The sequence below is a fragment of the Neltuma alba genome, unplaced genomic scaffold (genome assembly GCF_004799145.2).
Source record: "Neltuma alba isolate B1F8T4 unplaced genomic scaffold, ASM479914v2 tig00003392_pilon, whole genome shotgun sequence".
Lineage (NCBI taxonomy): Eukaryota > Viridiplantae > Streptophyta > Magnoliopsida > Fabales > Fabaceae > Neltuma > Neltuma alba.
The window spans coordinates 176,442-190,078 of NW_021633263.1; the positions used below are offsets into that span (position 1 = coordinate 176,442).

Sequence of the window (13,637 nt, forward strand, 5' to 3'; positions counted from 1 at the left end):
CACAAGTGCAACAATAAAAACTTAAAATAATTAATGAACTCATAAACATTTAATTCTACTACTGCTAGCCATATATAATAGGTTGCTACACATCAATGAAGTATTAATTTCAATTAATTTTCAATAATTAAAACAGTATACATTTACAACAGGAATTTGTGAATTTACAACAAAAATATGAGTTTTCATAACACCAAATCACCATTTTTCCTGGAGAAGTGGAATTTGCAAATTCACAATACAATTCATGATATGAACTGGAAGGTTTACTCAACACTCAATTATGTGAATTTGAAATCAATCAACTGAATGATTTTATCTCAAATTTGAGTAGTAAAAATTTTTTTTCACTGGTTCAGAACTTCATGATAGCCCAAACAAAACCCATAAAATCTATAATAGAGGAAATAGAGAAGGATTTTGCAGTATTATTGTGAAATTTTTTGAATGGAAAGGTAGTGAAAGCTCTTGTTACTAGAACAGCACTGACAACAAAGGCACTCCATAACAGAATAGTAGTGACAGTAAAGGCTCTCCTTATAAGAACAACAACGATAGTGGATGATCTCTCTCAACGCATACAATAGATTTTTTAGAGAGTGAGAGAGAGAAAAGCTTGAGTTATCAACAATTTTAGAGAGAGGGGGAAGAGCTTGACCTAATATCAAGGTCACAGTTTTGAGGGGTAACAATGTTTTTTCTATTTTCAAATTAATTTCAGTTTGCTCTTTCGATCCTGCCAAGACATTTCAGAATGTTTTGGGGTCTGTTTGAAATAAATTGACTATAGTGGTCCTTAATTAAAATTTTTTCTTTAAATAATTCACATCTTTATAATTTAATTAAAATATTTATTTTTTATATGATATTAAATGTGAACTGTTTAAATTTAAAACCCATTTGAAATGACTTATAAATAGTTTTTCAATCATGATTTATAAATATGAGGTAAATATATAAAAAAAAAAATTTATCTTAAATTACATGAAATATGATTATAAATGCTTATAATCATAATTTCAAATAGGCTTTAATGGTGAGAATTATTAAAATCAAGGGTATTTTTTTCTTTCAATTTGTTGTGCTAGCGTATTCACATTACCCATAATAAATATATTTCATTAATTTTTTTAACTATATTCTATCATTAATAGCATATATAAATTTTTTTATCAATAACTTGGAACCAAATTAAAAAAAAAAAGGTGATGCATCCAGTATCTTGAAATATTTTGTAGTGCGTCTAGCACTTTGAAATATTTTTTGGGTTCATTCGGTACCTTAAAATATTTTATGGTGTAATTTTACAGTCAAAGTACTAATTTTTTTAAAAGCAATTGTGTTTTTAGAGTATTATTTTATGAGAAGTTTTAATTTCATTTCTAACTTTTCAAAAGATTCATTAAATGAATGTATATTAAGCACCATAAAGTATTTTTCAGTATTTTTTAAGGTGCCGGATTCATCTAAAAAAAATATTTCAAGGTATTAGATATACCACAAAATGCTTTGGGCTATTAGATGCACTTAAAAAAATACTTCAAAATATTAAATGCACTATAAAATATTTTAAGATGTTAAACACACCTAATAAAATATTTTGGGATACTCGACGTAGTTTAACCATAAAAAAAAGTCCCAGCTCAAGTTAGACAATTGCTTAACTTAATTCTTTTTCATGTACCACTGATAAAATATTTTGGGATACTCGATGTAGTTCTTGCTTAAGATTTTTGCTGTTCATTTAGTAAGTTCCAGATTTCTGGCCCAACTTCGGAAAATCATAACTTAATGTAGAGAAATTGAAATGGGGTGCTTCAAAATTTTATGGAAAGCTTTTTAATACTCTTTCAAGAAAAAATAATTTTGGAAATTAATTCCTTGTGAGAAAGTCCCAAATTTTTATGAAAGTCACCTCTGTATTTTTGGTAAAAATCATTTTTCTAGATTTTGAACCTTAATATTGAACTCTATTGCGTAAATATTAATAGTTAAAATTAGTTAAAGACAATATATTGATAGAGATAAAAAGTCCTCTTCCCAAAAGACCCTTATTTGTGGGACACATTATATAAGGAAAAAAAAGAAAATTATTATAATAAAAAAAATTATGAAAGATGTCAGAATCAAATCCCTAGTATTAGCCATTAGAGTCATATCCCTTAGAATCTGTAAATTTTCTTTTCTAAATCACCTCAAATCATGGTCCCTAATTATGGGGATTCCCTCTCATAAGCTCTATTTAATATAATCAGATTTCCAAATATATTGTAAGAAAATCTGATCCTATTTATGTACCAATTCTACTATGGAATAATACAGAAAATATACTTTGAATCTTTATCTCTGATATGGTATCAGAGCAGCAAAGAAAAGAATGAACAGCGAAGAGTTCCCTCCCCTGTTTGGAACCCTGTCATGAAATCGATCAAACGAGGGCTTGATTCCATCAGCCCTGATGACAAGTTCTACCCCATCCAATGAGTCGAGTATTAAAATAAGTAATTCATGAGACACAAATAGAAAATTTGTTACAAAACTTAAGATAACTTGCAAATGTTTATATTTAGGAACAAGAAAGTGATAGTAGTTGTTGCTTATAAAAAGATATGAAGGGAGTAACATTGAAATAATATTCTCCTTTGTTTTTCAAAATTGATAATACAATTTAATTACTTGGGCAACGTGTAATGTATCATTTGAAATAAAGAGGTGGGTGATGACTTCAAACTTAAAACAAAAATAAGGTGTTAACATGTTTCAATTGCATTTAAACTTTCAATTTATTGATTGATGCGCAAATAATGTTTTCAATAACTGAATAAAAACAATCTCAGTCATTCAAAAAAAATCAAATAGCAATTATTTTTTTCTCCTAAAAGCATCTATACCTAGACCCAATTAGAACCGGAATATGGAACACTGACTGATGCCAATCTAATTCAAAATTCTATTATTATTCACATCTACACAATCTTGTTGGTGTTCTCATGGCTTTTTCAGCATCTTAATCCCCACAAGAAATGTGGGTGAAAACACAACATAACGCAAGGAGTTCAAACCTTTCGTGTGATATAATTGATAGGTTCTGATTCAATTGGGTTTAGTGGAGCTATTTCGATAGAAGCTATGGCTGTAGCAGAAAAAATATTCATATAAACATTTATTTAGTTAAATAATCTGGAAATAAAAAGACTCCAAATAGAATTACACCTGGAATGTAAAACAAAGCATTTATATAAAGACAGATGCAAATAGGGATTATTGAGCGTGGCGTATAAACAAAAGAAATAAGGGAATAAAAAAGAGTTGTGTCTGTTTAATATCATCAGGCCTGAAGCAGATCTACCATTTTGTTCAGCTCTCATCATAATTAGAGAACAAAGCTTACCAAAAGTAATGCCCCATCACTGAGTGAAAGCAGCCTATATTCTCCCTCTTTCTTTGTTCGCCTCGATCAAGACGAGTGGGTTCATGGGTCGAAAGGAAGTTATAGAGGAGTGGCTGTAAAGATATAAACGGCGATTCCTACCTAGAAATATCCGCCATGACAACCAGATCTTATTGCCGACAAATAAATCTCCAAGGACACTCGAATAAGCAAGAGAAAACAACATCGCAAAACCCCACCAACCTCCCCATATTTATAAGAACACCCACCACTAAAATGCAAAGGAAAACGCAAAAGCCCTCTTTAAATGGGAACAGACTATCATTCATGTATTGATAATCAACACAAGCGAATGGAGAAGCACCAGTCAGTTCACCCAAACGTGGAGAAGCAGAAATCAATTCATGAGAAACCAAAAGCACAACACACATGTGGACAGAGAAAATAAAGCTAACCAATCAAAGTATCAAAGTACTAAACTAACGATGCGGCTGATTCATGAACTTGGAGAAAGAAACGACCCATATCAATACTTACTCCCAAAGTCCCTGGGAAGGAAAATTGAACTCATCAACAAATGCGGAGAAAACAACAAAGTAGATAATGAAACTAAGTGGACAAAACCGCAGAGTAAAAACCTGCTAACATCAACAACCAAGGGCCAATGAGATATAAAAAAAAAAATTATCACCCAAAACTGCCATGTGGACCAATCACAAAATAGCTACAAGGTTTATAAGATATATAGATAGATATAGATATAGATATTCAAACTAGACCATAGATTGATTCTCAATAGTTGATCTAGTTTAATTCTGACAAGCATGAAATTTAGAGCTTAAACTATACTACAAAATAGGTCTTATATTTGGGGTTGGAGAAGTAATTTAATAATTTAAAGCTTTAAAATTAATTCTAAAATATAGCCATAATTAAATATCTTTCTATATTAAATATAAGGGAAGTTTAATTCTTACAAGCATGAAATTTAGAGCTTAAATTATACCACAAAATAGGTCTTTTATTTGGGACTTGAGAAGTAATTTAATAATCTAAAGCTTTAAAATTAATTCTAAAATATAGCCATAATTAAATATCTTTCTTAAATATTTAAAATAAAAAATAATTAAGTCCCATGCAAGAGAAATAACTACTAAAAGGTCCAATAACAACTTGAGCAGCCTATAATGACAAGTTTTAAAGTAGAGAATAATAATCTTTAAGACTTGCTTTGTAAGTTTTTTCTTGCTTGGGACCTCATTATAATTAATGTTCAGACACTCTTAAGCAGGATCTTATAAAAAAGACTAAACCAATTCAAATTTTGAGATCTTATAAAAAGAAAATGGATTGAGTAACATTTAACATAGATTAAAAAAATAAGTTATAATATTTTATATATTATAATCATTTAAGTCGGTTGCCCATGCTGGCCAAAAAATAAAAAAGCGGGTTGCTGTAACTCTAGAAATTTCAAATTTCAAATTTAATTTTATTAAAATTTTGATTTTTAACATCAAATTCTCAACAGTTATTTTTTTTAATCTAATGTTTGTTAAGCAGGTGAGAGAGTTGGGGTTGAGGCCCAGGGAAGGATGAAAGGAGAGTTTTTTGGGTTGAAATCTCACTGCCGAGTCATTGTGAAGCTTAAAAAAGAAAAATTTAGAAAAGAAAAAACCAGGAAAAAGGAAGGAGAGAAAAGGAAACTGCTGAGAGAGCCAGGGAACATATGGGTAACAAAGCCAGGGAGGAGAAGTGTGAAGAAGAAAGGGCGAGAGCTTAGATTATATAGAGAAGCAGTGAAGAACGAACGAAAAAGATCAAACGTCAGGGCTAGAAAAGGTGAGAAAAAGGACAGGCCAGTATAAAAAGGAGAGATGAAAAGAAAACCAATGAGAGTGAGAAAACCATATAAGAAGGGGAAGAAAAATAAAAAGATAATTGAAAGGTGATCAAGAGAAGGGAACGAAGAGAACAAAATCACTAGAAAAAGTAGATACGCAAACAAGAATAAGGGTCGAACTTACCTGCAAATAGGAAGAAAAGAAAGACTTGAACTGGAAAAATTACCAGGAAACTATGAGTAAACCAGTGTACTCTTCTCCAGAAGAAAGAAGGCAGAGCATCTCTCTCTAGAACTCTCTCTCTAGAGACACCCATCAAATATATATACTCTTTCGATCCTTAATATAAGACCCATTTAACTAATTTGATTAGATTAAGAAAGTTAGGTAAGTTAGTTAATTATAAGAAATGTGACACGTTTTTCCTAAAACACCATAATCATCTTTCTTAATACCTCTTCTCCTTCTTCTACTTGATTATGGTTGAGAGAGTATCCATAGGGGTAATTTAAAAAAAATTAATAAATATGAGAAATGGGTCTTATATTTAGGATTAAAACTAACTCAATAATTAGGTTCTATATTAAGGACTGGAGGAGTATAACACTAAAGAGAAAGCAAGTAAAAGACAAACAAAAACATAAACTAACACAGTTTTGGGTTATTGACAAATTTAATGGTATTGGTTTTTGTTAGTTATGACCAACTCACTTTTTCTTCCATTTTGATGGATGTCCAAACCGGGTAACAAGTCAATTACCAATCAGACCGATTGATCCATCCGATTCTAACAGCCCTAGAATTTAGAGCTCAAGAATTTAATAATTTAAAGCTTTAAAAGTAAATCTGATGCACTATATAACCATAATTAAATATAACCACACATTGGCAAATTGCTTCTTATTAAGATTGCATTGCAGGCAATATAATCTACTGTTTGTTCTCAATATTCAGCTTATATATATAAAACAAAATCAGCTTTTGAGGGCAATATAGAGTTCCTTTTTTGGTGAATAGTACGAGGCATTTAGCCTATCGTATTGCATCAAAATTGAACGTGGGAAGGCAACACCCACAAAGTCATTGTACAAGCAACCTAATACCTGTTGGGGAGGCTCGTCAAAAACCTTCAGCACCCCGTCAATATTAAAACTAAACTTAGTTAGACAATCAGCACTATAGTTTGCTTCTCTATATACATGCTGGATCTTAGCACTATAGTTTCTATTATCACATGAACTTGAATTGTTTAATCAGTTACTATGTATTTTCATTAAAAATAATGTATCCGTAACTACTTATTGTCATTTTTTTCCCCCTTTCTTTTGGCCATGTCCATTGTTGTTTAATCAGTTGACAAAAAAAAACTAATTTAGCATATGGTAGGGATATAATTATAATTAATGTAAAGATGCATACATTGATATATCCCAAACTACGTACAGTTGGCCAAAAAAATCCCAAATTTTATTTGGTATTTTCGTGTAAAAATAAAAACATAGATAATTTTTTGATAAAGAAATAGTATAATATTAATAAAATACGAGCACAATTCCTCAAGAATATTAAATTTAAATGTGAAGCCCAATAAAAGATCACAAGCAATTTACAGTTTTACACTTGATCACCGGTCAAAGTGAACGTTGGGAAATTCAACATCTAATCAGCAATCACTCCGTAAGTTTCCTAAATCAGAAACCCATTAATTGATCTTCTCCGCAATCTCGCGCGCCATACCTTGTTTCCCAAGAAACTCACTGGCCATACTGTGTTTCCTCAGAAACCCACCCGCAAGGTACTTTTTTTTCGGCATTTCCTTCAATTTACTGCGTTTTTTTTCCTCCTGAGATTCAGATTATATTCGGACTTCATCTCTGTTCTTCTTCGGCAGTAATCCATCTCTGCACTTGTCTGAAACAATGGGTCGAAGAAAATTGACGATGAAGACCCTCCAGAGCAGGAATGCTCGCCGGGCTTTGTTTGAGAGGAGGAAGAAGGGTTTATTGAAGAAAGCTTCTGAACTTTCCACACTCTGTGGGATTGATGCCTGTGTGATTATCTTCCCTCCTCCAGATTCTGAAAACCCTAAAGCTGAGACCTTTCCCCAGGATCCCACACAGTTGATTCGCAATCTGCAAGAGTATAACGCCAAGAAGAAATGCCCCGAGAAACGAAGAAAGAACTACGATCTCCGTGAGTTCTTCACTGATAGGAAGAACCAGGTTGAAGCTGAGACCTCCGGAGTCCGTGAACAGAGATTGAAGATGTTGTGTCCAACCTGGGATGACAGCTTTGACAACCTGGGAGAGGATCAGATGAGGATGTTTATTGCTGCGTTGGATTGTAAGCTCCAAGAGTGTGATCAGACAATTGGGTTGCTGAACGCAAAGAAATCAGAGATTCCTGTGGTTCCAGTGGGTTTGGATTTGTTGAACGATCATTGTTTGGAGATCCCTATTATTGTAATTCCTTCTCATCATGATGTTTCAGAAACGCGCCTGGACTTTGTTTTATGCAGAATATGAGTGATGAAGCCAATGTTGTATCTGATCCAATAAAGCGACTTATTGGTGATGATAACACTGACCTGATGGAATCATACCCTCTTCATGCCCAGATGCTTGGGTTTGATTCAACGTGGGATGACAGCTTCAAGGACCTAGGAGAGAAGCAGCAGGGTATGTTCAATGATTCAATATTAGATTCTGTGCTTCAAGACTGTGATTGTCAAATGACTGACTTGTTCTAAGCAGGTGTTTAGAGGCCTTTTGTTTTCACCCAGATACTAGTATAAACAGTAAAAAATTTAACCAAATGCTGCACAAAAATAAGTACCAATTGTTATATTTCAAATTGTTCACCCCTGAAACGAGTTTAAAAATGCAAAACAATTGTACTCTCAGGGAATGATTTCCAGTCTGACATAATAAAATTGAAATCGTTTAAGAAGTGAACGAGTTCAATTTTTATTGTTGTTCTGCACATTTCCAATAAGTCATCCCTGGCCCTTGTAACACGCGCCGAGAATATTGATTTGAAGGAAGCTTTGCGCCGTATTTCTGCATCCCCTCGCTTTTTATTAGTGGTATATGACAAAGGATTCAATTAAACAATAGTCTTATTTGACTTTGAGCCCGGATTCTTTTTTATTTGGTTCCAAATTATTGATAAAATATTTATATATGTTATTAATGATAGAATATAGTTAAAAAATGAAACATATTTATTATGGCACACCAAATTTGTAAACACAAATAAATATACCATTGATTTTAATTATGACTCAATTTTTTAATATCCTATAATTCTTTATTCTCATTATTAGATCAACTTTGAATTGTCGATATTTAATATCCTAAAAAAATATTATTTTAATATCAATAAATTAAAAATGTATGTAAACAAACTTAAATATGAAAATTTGATTTAAATAAGGGAAAATTTTAATTAAAGACCATTGGGGCCAAGTTATTTCGAACAGCCCCAAAATATTTTGAAATGTCATTACAGGACCGAAAGCAAACTAGGATTAATTTGAAAACAAAAAAGACATTGTTCTCCTTCAACTGTGACCTTGATATTAGGTCAAGCTCTTCCCCCTCTCTCTAAAACTGCCGATATCTCAAGCTCTTCTCTCTCTCTCTCTCTCTCTCTGAAAAATCCGTTGTATGCATTGAGAGAGATCATTCACTGTCATCGTTGTTCTGGTAAGGAGAGCCTTCATTGTCACTACTATTCTAGTATGGAGTGCCTTCGCTGTCGGTACTATTATGGTAACAAGAGCTTTCATTGCCTTTCCATTCAAAATTTTCTGCATATAATACTACAAAATCTTTTTTTATTTCCTCTATTGTAAATTTTATGGGTTTGTTTGGGCTGTTGTGAAATTCTAAACCAATGAGGAATTTTTTTACTACTCAGATTTGAGATAAAATTATTTAGTTGATTGATTTCATATTCACATCATTAAGTGTTGAGAGTAAGCCTTTCAATTCCTATCATGAATTGTATTGTGATTTGCAAATTTCACTTCTCCAGGAAAATGGTGATTTGGTGTTATGAAAACTTGTATTTTTTGTTATAAATTTGCAAATTCCTACTATAAACATATACTGTGTTTAATTATTAAAAATTTATTGAAATTAATCCTTGTATGATGTGCAGCAACGTATTATATATGGCTAGAGACAATGGAAAGAAATTATTTTGCATTTCTCATGTGGGAAGCAAATATGTGAAGACCTTAGAAAGCAAAATGATATATAAAGTACTGCACTAAAATTGACTAGCATCTATGTAAATGGCAGAACAAATTAATCCACTGGAAAATGGATGTATTTATGTTGTTAATGGGTATACTTCTATTAGAAATGTCCTAATTCCACTTGTGAACCGTTGGTCCCAGATTTGTGAATTGTTCTATTTAACTTTATAAATAAAATAAATCCACTTGCAAATGGACACATTTATATTGTTAATGGGTGTATCCATCTTGCAAATTGTCTAATTCCACTTGTAAATAGTCCCTCACAGGCTTGTGAATTATCATATTCATCTTCTTCAATTCAACTAGTTTACTTGTAAATGGATGTGTTCTTGTTTGTTAATATACATATCTTTCTTGCAAATTTTTTAATTCTTGTTGCACATAGTCCCTCTCATACGTGAATTATCATGTTCAACTTCTTTAATTCGACTGATTTACTTGTAAATAGACATATTCTTGTTGTTAGTATATGTATCTGTCTTGCAAATTTTCTAATTTTAGTTGTCAATATGACAATCACATTTTCAAAACATAAAGTTGTTAAGCAATGTATCCTTATTACAAATACCCTAATTTCATTTGTTATTAGTATATCATATACTTGTAAACCGGTGGGGATAGGCAAAAGATTAGAATAATTGATATGAAACATACTCATAATATATATTCCCTAAAACAGAAATTGTACAAATTCTCTATACACAAATTTGATCACATTCTAAAGTAGCTAAAATTATATCTCAAATAGAAATATAATAATTGCTATGTCATCGCTTTATTTTTTTTTTGGCTGGTTGTGTCTTTATCTATTGAAGTAGTTTTCCAATAGCGCCTAACTTCGTATTTTTTATATGAGTAATGAGCCACCACAACGACTCAGACCTTAGTACAGTGTGTTGTTTCTATGGCACAAGGATAAGAACCATCAATATATTCACACAAGTGCAACAATAAAAACTTAAAATAATTAATAAACTCATAAACATTTAATTCACTGCTGCTAGCCATATATAATAGGTTGCTGCACATCAATGAAGTATTAATTTCAATTAATTTTTAATAATTAAAACAGTATACATTTATAATAGAAATTTGGGAACTTACAACAAAAATATGAGTTTTCACAACACCAAATCACCATTTTTCCTGGAGAAGTGGAATTTGCAAATTCACAATATAATTCATGATATGAACTGGAAGTTTTACTCTCAACACTCAATTATGTGAATTTGAAATCAATCAACTGAATGATTTTATCTCAAATCTGAGTAGTAAAATTTTTTTTCACTGGTTCAAAACTTCACGATAGCCTAAACAAAACCCATAAAATCTATAATAGAGGAAATAGAGACGGATTTTATAGTATTATTGCAAAATTTTTTGAATGGAAAGGCAGTGAAAGCTCTTGTTACGAGAACAGCACTGACAACGAAGACACTTCATGCTAGAATAGTAGTGACGGTGAAGGTTCTCCTTACCAGAACAACAACGACAGTGAATGATCTCTCTCAACGCATACATCAAATTTTTTAGAGAGTGAGAGAGAAAAGAGCTTGAGTTATTAGCAATTTTAGAGAGAGGGGGAAAAGCTTGACCTAATATCAAGGTCACAGTTTTGAGGGATGACAATGTTTTTCCTATTTTCAAATTAATTTTAGTTTGCTCTTTCGATCCTACCGTGACATTTCAGAATATTTTGGGGACTATTTGAAATAAATGGGCTATAATGGTCCTTAATTGAAATTTTTGCTTTAAACAATTCACATCTTTATAATTTAATTAAAATATTATATATATTATTTTTTATATGATATTAAATGTGAACTGTTTAAATTTAAGGCCTATTTAAAATGACTTATAAACAATTCTTCAATCATGATTCATAGAATACGAGGTAAGTATACAAAAAAAATTTTGATCTCAACTTACATGAAATATGATTATAAATACTTATAATTATAATTTCAAATAGGCTTTAATGGTGAGAATTATTAAAATCAATGGTATATTTATTTTTGTTTTCAAATTTGTTGTGCTAGCTTATTCACATTACCCATAATAAATATATTTCATCAATTTTTTAACTATATTCTGTCATTAATAGCATATATAAATTTTTTTATCAATAACTTGGAACCAAATTAAAAAAAAGGGGTGATGCATCTAGTGTCCTAAAATATTTCATAGTGCGTCTAGCACCTTGAAGTATTTTTTCTAGTCCATTTAGCACCTTAAAATATTTTTATGGTATAATTTTATAGTCAAAGTATTAATTTTTTTTAAAAGCAATTGTGTTTTTAAAGTATTATTTTATGAGCAGTTTTAATTTCATTTCTAACTTTTTAAAAGATTCATTAAATGAATGTATATTAAGTACCATAAAGTATTTTTCAGTATTTTTTAGAGTACTAGATGCATCTAAAAAAATATTTCAAAATATTAGATGTACCACAAAATACTTTAGGCTATTGGATACATTTAAAAAAATACTTCAAAATACTAAATACACTATAAAATATTTTAAGATGTTAAAGACATCTAATAAAATATTTTGGGATACTCGACGTACTTCAACCATAAAAAAAAAGTCCCAGCTCAGATTAGACAATTGCTTAACTTAATTCTTTTTCATATACCACTAATAAAAACTAAAAGGCTAGGGGATGCAGAGAAATGGTGCAAAGTAGGGGTGTTCATAATGCCCGCTAGCCTATTGTGCCCACCTGAGCCCGAGAAAAAAAGCTCAACCTGAAAAAAAGGGACACTTTTAGGTAGGGCTAATCACAGGCAAGGACGGGCTGTAGGTAAGATATCTTATCCTACCCGTTTAGCCCTGCCCGGAAAATCTATCATTATATAGTATAATTATAATAATATATAGTATATAATATAATAATACATATTATAAGAGTTTATTATATTTTAAGTTTTTAACCATTATTTTTTCAGTCTTGGTTTTTTTTTTTTTTCCTTCAATTGCCCTAGCCTCCCTCGACTTATCTCACACTCTCACTCTCACTTTCAGTCTCTCACCCTCAACTCGCTGTCGCCAAATCCTCAACCCTCAGCCACTCACTCCGGTCTCCAATCTGACCAGCAACAACCAAAGAGCGACCGCTAACCAGCAAGAGCCAGGCGACGACCATCAATTAGCAGTTCAATAGTTCGCAGCGACCATCCTCAGTCTTCATCTTCTTCCATCGATTCAAGCTTTCAGTTCGGCAGTTCGCAGCACCATTAGCTCTGAAGCATCGCCTAGTAATCAACAACAAGTCGACAACCACTCTAGTTTCTGCTCTTCTCCATCTCATTTCAGAAGCATCGGCCGGCGACCAGTGACAGTGAAAATGTGCAGCACAACCGTAAAAATTGAACTCGTTCTTAAACGATTTCAATTTCATTATGTTAGACTGAAAATTGCTCTCTGTGAGAACAATTTTTTTTTTTTGCATTTCTAAACTGGTTCCAAGAGTGAAAGATTTTAAATATAGCATTTTGGTAATTAATTTTTAGAGTGTAGCATCTAGGTAAACATTTTTATTGTTTATAGTGTCTGGATAAAAAAGCCGTGTTTAGCTCATTTTTGTATGAGTCTAAATTAGGTGCTGATCGAATGCTCAGCTTCTAAACGCTACCGTTTCTCAGACTTCTCCATTTCTTTTTTTTTTTGGCCTGTTGCTCCACACTTCAACAATCACTCAAGCCACCCCTCACGTGCTCCCCATTTCCCATCTCTCCTCTTCTTTTTTTCACAGGACGTTAGACATTAATTTTTTGTTTTAAATATTTTTATAATTAAAAATTAAGAACTACATTTATCTTTTAATAATTATCCTATATATTATATGCATTTTAAAATTTTATTTAAACTAAAATTAGACCTCCTATAACATTTCATCAATTTTTCAAAATGGTTTGATTGCCTCTAATTCTTACAAACATATCAACTAACTGTAGGGTGACTAGGCAAAAATTCTTAAGTAAGTTAAAAGATTCAACGTATTAATAAAAATAAAAAATAGCCTAACAAGAATGACATACTCCCTCTGATCATTTTTATAAAATCTTTTAACTAAATTACATGGCTTAAAAAATAATTAAAATTATTTAAATGTAATAAATATGTAAAAATTGA

At 31.4% G+C, this 13,637-nt stretch overlaps 1 protein-coding gene across 1 annotated transcript; it reads left to right on the plus strand.

The window, feature by feature from the left end:
• Positions 1-7,154: 7,154 nt before the first annotated feature.
• Positions 7,155-7,984, plus strand: LOC114741402 (agamous-like MADS-box protein AGL29). Its single transcript, XM_028929655.1, has 2 exons — positions 7,155-7,649; positions 7,754-7,984. The coding sequence occupies exons 1-2, from the start codon at positions 7,155-7,157 to the stop codon at positions 7,982-7,984; spliced, it is 726 nt and encodes a 241-aa protein (XP_028785488.1).
• Positions 7,985-13,637: the final 5,653 nt, after the last annotated feature.

What these genes read in the sequence shown, in the direction of transcription:
- LOC114741402 (XM_028929655.1), top strand. Translation starts at nt 7,155, where the DNA reads ATGGGTCGAAGAAAATTGACGATGAAGACCCTCCAGAGCAGGAATGCT. An exon ending in CAGAGATTCCTGTGGTTCCA is followed by an intron (nt 7,650 to 7,753) that starts GTGGGTTTGGAT and finishes TGTTTTATGCAG; the next exon opens with AATATGAGTGATGAAGCCAA.